Raw genomic sequence first — 8,715 nt, 5'->3', positions numbered from 1 at the left:
TGTGAATCATGTATGATTTTGTACGTGAATATATATGATTTGTATATTTATGACTTTTTTCTTGTTTTTTAAATAGTTAACGTTCTTGTTTGAACCTGTCATATATATATATATATATATATATAAAGTTATTTAGTGTAATGTATTATAAACTTAATAAGTTTACTGTATATATTCGACATTTCGTTTTTGGACTTGTTGCTAGCTTGTTTCATTTATTTTATAATTGTTTGAAATATAAGTCGTTTTTTTCAATTGAAACTATGGCAACTAAACATGTCATGCTATAGATACCGATTCGAGATAGTCAATCTTTAAGAAAAGCCGAAGCTTGAGAGAAGAAGTTTGGAACAGTTTTCCCGCTTGATTTCCCATAATAAAACAAAAGTACAATAAGTGTTTGATACACATACATGATTGAACATGATAGAACTAGACATAAGTAGAGGGTAGGACTAGACATGACTAGACACAACAAGTGTCTGTTTGGTGTTTGATACGAGTAGGACTGGACAGAAATGACCGAATTAGACAAGTTGTATCAAAAAGTAATTTGATGATTTTATATATCATATAATAGTTATAATTAACACAAATAAAGTAAATGACTAAATAATTTAATTTATAAACATTTTTACATAACTTTCATGTACATAGATACATATACATATATATATATATATATATATATATATAAAATAGTACCAAATTTGAATGAAAATTTTGATATAATTGATGATGGTTCGAAAAAACCCGATCATTGGTGATTAAGGTCATATATTTGACGAGAGTAGATTAATAATATTTTAGTTTATGTTTAATTCTTGTCTCATCTTGTTCCACCTTTTTTTTTGTCTCACATTGTTCCACTTGTCCCAGTTCTTCTCCCTGTTCCATTTGTTTGAAATATATCAGTTTTTTAAATTGAAATTGTGGTACTTAGACAAATAATGTGATAGATACCGCTTCGAGATGGTCAATCTCTAAGAAAAGCCGAAGCTTGAGAGAAGAAGCTTGGAACAGTTTTCTGCTTGATTTCCCATAATAAAACAGAAGCACACTATGCTTATGGCAACGTTTGATACACATATATGATTGGACAAAATTGGACATGACAGTTTTAGACAGAACAGGAGGATATGACTGGATATGACTACACGGGACATGACTAAACACAACAAGTGTCTATCTAGTGTTTGATACGAGTAAGATTGGACATGACATAACAGAACGAGACAAGTTGCCCCCAAAAGTAATTTGATGATTTTATATATCATATAATAATTATAATTAACAAGAGGAAGGTATTAAAAAAAATCCTTTCCTCTGGCATCATCTATGGTTCCTCGAACAATGTGAAGTAATGTTGCACCAATACCCAACCAAAGGGCCACTGCGGTACCAATCAAAAATACAAAGTAAATGATTAAGTAATTTAATTTATAAACATTTTTCACATAATTTTCATATACATAGATGCATACATATATAAAAATATCAAATTTGAATAAAAAATTTGATATAATTAATGATGGTTCAAAAAAACTCTATCATTGGTGATTGGTGGACGATGGTGGTTGTAGAGGACGTGAAGATGGTCGATAGTAGTGGTGGCGGTTGTCGACAGTGGAGGAGGAGGTAGTAGTGGCCGATGTGGTGGAGGTAGTGATTGCGATGAGCGGTGGTGGTCGATGGTCGTTGGTGGTTGTGAAGGACGTGAAGATGGTAGATAGTAGTGGTGGTGGTGGTCGACAGTGACAGAGGAGGTAGTTGTAACTGATGTGGTGGAGGTAGTGGTGGTGGTATGCAGTGGTAGTGGTAGCCGATGGTGGTACCGGTGGTTATGGTAGAGGTGGTAATGGCCGACGGTACTAATGGTGGGCCGATCGATGGGCGGTGGTGGCCTACAATAGTTGTGGCCGATGTAGTAGAGGTAGTGGTGGTGGTGGCAATGGTCGTGGTAGCCGGTGGTGGTGGTAATGGTGGCCCCAAGTGGTAGTGGTCGTGGCGTTGGATGATGGTGGTTAGTGATCGACGATGGCTATGGAAGAGGTTGTTATAGTGGAGGATGAGGTGGAGGTGGCCAACGGTGGTAGTGGTGGTGGTGACAGATGATGGTGATTGATGGTCGATGGTAGTTGTGTAGGTAGTGGAGGAGGTTGTTGTGGTGGAAGAAGAGGTGGAGGTGGTCGACGGTGGCTACCGGTGGCCGCCGCGTCTACCTGTTACGACCACTAAAACAAACACGTTATATATCTGACATGGGTAGATTAGTAATATTTTAGTTTCTATCTAATTCTTGTCCCATCTTTTTCCACCTTTTTGTCCCAGTTCTTCTCCATATTCCATGTTGCACTAAATGTGGGACAATGATTTTTTTGTTTTATCCATGTCGTGCCAAACATGGGACGGTAAGTTTTGTCCCATCTTGTCCTGTCTCATGTACCAAACGCAACCCAAGCCACAAATAAAGGAAAAATATTCATGACTCCTTATTAGAAGGCCACGTCTCACTTAAATAAATTAATAAAAATTGAGTTTATAAGACTCCAAAAGGGTTTTTCTAACTCCACCCCCTCCTATAGATGCATGTGAGGGGGATGTGATTGTGTAGGGGGTGAGTATGTGAGGGTGAGAGTGAGGAAAAGTTGTGAGGGTGTGAGTGAGGGTTGGTGTGAGGAGGAGGGGGTGAAAAGTGATGTAAGGGGGTGGGGATATCAACCCCCCTCCAAAATTGTACAACTGTCCCAATAGATTATTTTATATGAAATGGGTTCACAAGACCAAACCAAAAAGCGTCATATAATCTTATAAAATAGTTAGTATGACACTTTATTTTGAGAGTGTCCAAAAAAGAAACTGTTAAAACGCCTAAACGTCCTATAAACCATTGTAACACTTTTAGATACGAAGCTTTTTAGTTTTATCCTATAAACCTAAGTTTTATAAAATACAATCTAGACATCCTATAAAACCCCGATTTTGTATGAGTAGGGGTTGGTATCATAACATAAATTATCGCTAAATTAAGTGTTCTACTAGGGGTGTGTAATATGATTGATTTAGGGTTTCAGAATCATGCAACCAGGAACTCCATGCCAAGATCCTTGCCTGTTTTATGCTATATATATATATATATATATATATATATATATATATACATATACATATACATATATAGGGTATATTTCTTTTACAACCTTGTGCATTTGTACAACCTTTGCAACCCAATTAATTGAGATATTTATAGAAATGATTGGAGTTCATTTATKATDATTTDAATATTTATGGAATATGAATAGAGTTTATTAATTATGATTAATATTTTATATTAGAAAACAATTAATTGATTAAAAATTGAATGGTTGAGATGAAGGTTGTATAGGGTGTAAGAATGACAAAGGGTGTAGAATAACATCCCTCTACATATATATATATATATACATATATATATATATACATATATATATATATATACATATATATATATATATTCTTTTCTTTTCTTTTTCTGGTGGCCTTCTTTTATAATCCATTGTAGTCAAGGAGACAGATGGAAAAAGAGAACAAATTGTTCCAGGTTTTTCACTCGCATTCTTGTTCGTTCTTTTCAGTCTGTTGGTCTCCTTCACACACACACACACACACACACATATATATATATATATATATATATATATATATATATATGCACACACAAATACACACTAAAAGAGAGAAAAACGTTGGTGTATATATGCAGTTAATTTGGAAGGGATTAGGAATTAATTAGCACTGTGCATCTTCTGTTTAAATTATGGTTCTTTGAGTGAATTAACCACGAGTTAATTAATGGTGACAGAGCCTTACTTATAAAGATGGAGATATGGCAATATCATGATGTGTGCATCGACCAATTTTTATTTTTATTTTTATTAACCTGGATATCCAACCCGCTATGTGAGCTGACTAATCCCAGGGCGATCATATGCTTTGCAGATAGCCCGGAGTTATCGCATTTGAACGTCTGTGGCCACAAAAGGATTTTTATTCCTCCTTGGATTTGAACCTGCGATGTTCGGGTACTTTTGACCTTTGAAGCCAAACTCAAACCAATCAGACACCACCCTTGTGGTTGCATCGACCAACTTATAACTACTATAAACATTAATTAAAACGACAAACAATTGATTCCCAAATTATTTCTCAAAAGCAAAGTTCAATTTCCTTCTCAAATTGTTTGTTTTTTTCTATAAAGTTTGTAAACTTAATTGACAATTATTGGCCTTTCTTGAATTGAAGCTAATAAAGGTCGACACGACACTTCAACATATACCTTGAACTTGGTAAAAAAATATATATACATATATAAGATCAAATGAAAACCACTTAATTTGTAAAAACCGTAAAAACCTTATTCTACCAATCATAATTTTTCATTTTGTTTACTTTTTTTGTAATTATGAGAGGTTAATTAATCATTTTTATTGTGGAGAATGTTAATCATGAATATTATCATCTTCATTATTTTAATTTTAAAGAAATAAATAAAACAGTTTCATTAAAATTTCATTAAGTAGTATATGAAACAATTTCATAACCATATATGAAACAACTTCATCAAAAAAAGTATTACATGAAACAATTTCACAAGATTAAACGATTTATGAAAAAATTTCATAAGATTAAACAATGAAATCCCGGATTCGTTATAGTCCCCCCCGTGATACTCCAACCGCCCCATGAATTGGTTACGGATGAAAGTAGTTTTTACGGTTTTTACAAATTGGAGTGGTTTTCATTTGATCGCTCCTCTATATATATATATATATAATATACTTGTTCTTATCTACCCTTTGAAATCCCAGTTGAAATGGTAATCAAGATTGTGATAATATGAAGAAAAATGAAACAAGATTCAATCAAGAATTCGATCGAGGGTATGAACCGTCGCGTCATTGTAATAAACAAAAATCATTACAATCATCATAAATTTACAAGATACAGAAGGAGATCGGTAGCTAAATGATTAGATTATAGTCAACTGGGCTTTACAGATATCTGCAATGTCTCAAGTTGGACTGCTTCATTCTTCTTGAAGTTATTTAAGAACTCTATACAGTTTCTACCATCAACTCTTCTGCATGGGGGTGTATATATATATATATATAGAGAGAGAGAGAGAGATTTTCAGATATAGTTTGCCAACATGGACAAAGGAACCAAGCATAATCCTCTCTTCCTCAAGTCTGTGTTTCCATTGTTGTTGTCTTGATCAAACACCATTTCCCTGCTTTGATCTTCCCTCTTTTGTAGCTGTAAATGACCATCAAAGCCACCTCCTTTTTCCTACAATGATTTAACTCCAAATCTGATTCAGAAACGATTGTTTTTCGCAGAAAAAAGAAGTCCTAACAGTTGGTAGAAAGTTACCAAAGAATTCTGTATAATATCATCTACTTTTATCTGATTAAACCCCATCTGTTGACTCCCAACCTATCCATAGATCATAGAAAATATCACTCAATTACTGAATTAAGTTGTAAAAGAAGTATATACATATATATATATATATGTATGTATAATCATGTTATGGTGCAGACCTTAGGGCTGTTGACAGGAGAACTAGCAGTATCTTCTAAAGAATCATCATAAAGAATCTCTCTTGTTCTTCTACTAGTTTTCTTGAAAAGATTCAATTTCTTGGGGAATTTGGGGGCTGCGCCACTCATCGATTGATCGATATAGTTCCATTCGACATGAGAAACAGCATCAGACACCACTGGTTGATCATCAAGATGCTGCTGCTGGTGGTGGTGGTGATGATGATGATGATGATGATAATGATCAGTGAATGAATGATTCTGATGATGATGATAATGATCAGTGAATGAATGATTCTGATGATGATCTTTTTGTTGGGCAGCCATAAAATCTTCAAAATAAGAAGTCCAACCACTCTCTTCAGCTGTTGCTGTCTCTGATTCAGCCATAGATTTGTTCATGGATGAATATGATGAATGATCTGAGTCCATCAAGAAAGAGAGAGAGAGAGATAAAGAGAAGAATATGAATGAAGGTTGGTTATATAGAAGTGAAAGATAATACAATAATATAAGGAAAAATGGTAGCCATTTGTAGAATCTTGGTGGGGGCAAGTGAGTTGGGGAAGTTAATTGAAGGAGTTGCAACAGAAGAATAAAGAAATATATATATATATATATATATAGAGAGAGAGAGAGAGAGAGAGAGAGAGAGAAAGAAATATATATATATATATATATATAGAGAGAGAGAGAGAGAGAGAGAGAGAGAGAGAGACGTGCAAAGAAGGAAACAAATATGATAGGGGGCATAGAGGGTTGACCTTTGTAGCTTCACCAAATGGAACTTTCAAATGTTAAAAAAGTACCTTTGAAATTTGATGGTTTTTCTAATTAAATGCATTTAATGGTTTTAACAGAAAAAAAAGCACAAGCAAATTACAACCACATCTTGGGAATTATTAGGGACTGTGTGCATGTGAGGTTTAAGGAAAAACAAAGTAAAAAATAATTTTTTTTATTAACTTAGATATCCAATTCGTTATAGACGACTACCTGCTCTGTAGATAGTGCGGAGTCATCGCATTTGAACCTTCGTGACCACAAAAAATAAAAACATTTTTTATCTTTTGGATAAAAAAAAATCAAGGGGTGTATTTGTAAATAATTTAAAAAGGAGGGATTTTATAAATGTTAACATTTATTAGAGAGAATAACCTAAATAAAAGTATTAGTAACTTTTTCTTCAATTTAAATACCTAAAATTAGGATAATCTCTCTCTTTCTCTCTCTCTTGGTAATCACACACACTCTCTCTCTCTCTCTCTCTCTATATATATATATATATATATATACAGAGAGAGAGAGGTGAATTATTATACAATTCTTTACATTTGTACAACAAGTACAACTCAATCTCAACCGTCCATTTAATTTGATGAATATGTGATTTTATAAAAGTTTTAATTGTATTCTAATATAAAGTATTGATCATAATTAATTAACCATAGTCATTTTTCATAAATATTTAAATCATAATAAATAAACTCTCATTATTTTCATAAATATCTCAATTGACTGGTTTGTATTGGTTGTACAAATGAAATGTTTTGTATTTGAAACGTCCTCTCTCTCTCTCTCTATATATATATATATATATATATATTTATATATCTCTAACCTTCATGGAAACAGTTTTTTCCTTCCTTTCCTCTAGAACTCGTTCAGTTGTTCAATCCTCCAACTTTACCCGATCTTCAATGGTGATGAAGTATGAGTAGTATCTAAATGGAGAAGATTACTTGAGTTAATTGTTATTGAATCATTTCTAGTTATATATGATTTTAAATCCCCTTTAGTTTCTTTATTAATACTGGTCAAAAACCTTGGTGGTCCTTGAAGATTATGCACATGTGAATGAGTAACAATATGCAAACATTCATCTTTTCTACTATGTATTTTTGGGTTTTATACCACGTGAATATGATGAATTATTCACATGTGCATGATAATAGCGGATCTAGTATTTTTTTCTGACAGTGGTATCACAAAATAATTTTTGTAATATAATTTTTAAAAAATAATTATACGATAATTGGTGTTTTTCCAGTTTTCCACTTGATAATCTACATGAATCGGTTTGAGACAGAAATCTTAACCTCAAATATAAACAACTCAACCTTAAATATAGCAAATTAACCTACGGGATTAGTGGAGAGGCTCATTACAGTACTTGTATGCTTCTAGCCGGAATTTTAGGCTCAATGGATAACGGGGATGGATTAGCGGTTGGATGGTTAGGACATCTTTTCTGATCAGAGGTCACATTGGAAAGCTATCAACTAACCTAGCTCACACTAACCCGTCAATTTAGGATCCAATTCGAGATTTTGAATTAACAAAAAAAACCTGAAGTCTAAAAATTAATCCAAATTAACTCTAGTTAAACATATAACCGTAAAATCTACAAAGAGCATCAAAAATACACAAAATAACCCTAAAAAGTTAGTTAGCATGTTATTATGTTAACACTGTTATATCACTATAAACAAATTAACCTTTACCAAAAAAAACGTTAATAAAAATTTGTATTCACGTTAGGGCTGTAAATGAACTGAACGAACACGAACGGAGGCATGTTCATGTTCGTTCGTTTAACTTAACCAAACAAACGAACGAATACGAACGGTAAATGAACGAAAATCTTTGTGTTCGTGTTCGTTCGTTTAGAAATAAGGTGTGTTCGTGTTCGTTTATGTTCGTTCGTTAACATGCTAAACGAACGAACATAAACGAACATATTAAATGAACATAAATAAATATTATTTGAATTCAAAGTAAATAAATAAAAGATTATATATTAAATTTAATATATAAACGAACGAATATAAACGAACGTAAACGAATGTAAACGAACGGTAAATGAACGAAAGTTCACGAACATAAATGAACGAACGAGACCCTTGTTCATGTTCGTTCGTTTAACGAGACCCTTGTTCATGTTCGTTCGTTTAACTAAACGAACAATAAAATTTGTTCATGTTCGTTCATTTATTAAATAAACGAACATAAACGAACTTCCCGCCGAACGGTTCACGAACGGTTCGCTGAACGTTCGGTTCGTTTACAGCCCTAATTCACGTTATGCTTTTTTAAAACGTTTCACTTTATTATTCATGCTAAATTTTATTAG

The 8,715-nt window shown here is 33.1% G+C and overlaps 1 protein-coding gene across 1 annotated transcript; it reads right to left on the bottom strand.

The window, feature by feature from the left end:
- Positions 1-4,916: 4,916 nt before the first annotated feature.
- Positions 4,917-6,055, bottom strand: LOC112525961 (vascular-related unknown protein 1-like). Its single transcript, XM_025136297.1, has 3 exons — positions 5,583-6,055; positions 5,413-5,475; positions 4,917-5,328 (listed from the first exon to the last, which is right to left on the bottom strand). The coding sequence occupies exons 1-3, from the start codon at positions 6,012-6,014 to the stop codon at positions 5,170-5,172; spliced, it is 654 nt and encodes a 217-aa protein (XP_024992065.1). The 5' UTR covers positions 6,015-6,055; the 3' UTR covers positions 4,917-5,169.
- Positions 6,056-8,715: the final 2,660 nt, after the last annotated feature.

The sequence above is a fragment of the Cynara cardunculus genome (assembly GCF_001531365.2).
Source record: "Cynara cardunculus var. scolymus isolate 2C chromosome LG 13, CcrdV1, whole genome shotgun sequence".
Classification (NCBI taxonomy): domain Eukaryota; kingdom Viridiplantae; phylum Streptophyta; class Magnoliopsida; order Asterales; family Asteraceae; genus Cynara; species Cynara cardunculus.
Note: the sequence above shows the minus strand (reverse complement) of the source record. Positions and strands in the feature narration are given on the sequence as shown.

What these genes read in the sequence shown, in the direction of transcription:
- LOC112525961 (XM_025136297.1), bottom strand. Translation starts at nt 6,014, where the DNA reads ATGGACTCAGATCATTCATCATATTCATCCATGAACAAATCTATGGCT. An exon ending in CTCCTGTCAACAGCCCTAAG is followed by an intron (nt 5,476 to 5,582) that starts GTCTGCACCATA and finishes ATCTATGGATAG; the next exon opens with GTTGGGAGTCAACAGATGGG. An exon ending in ATATTATACAGAATTCTTTG is followed by an intron (nt 5,329 to 5,412) that starts GTAACTTTCTAC and finishes AAATCATTGTAG; the next exon opens with GAAAAAGGAGGTGGCTTTGA.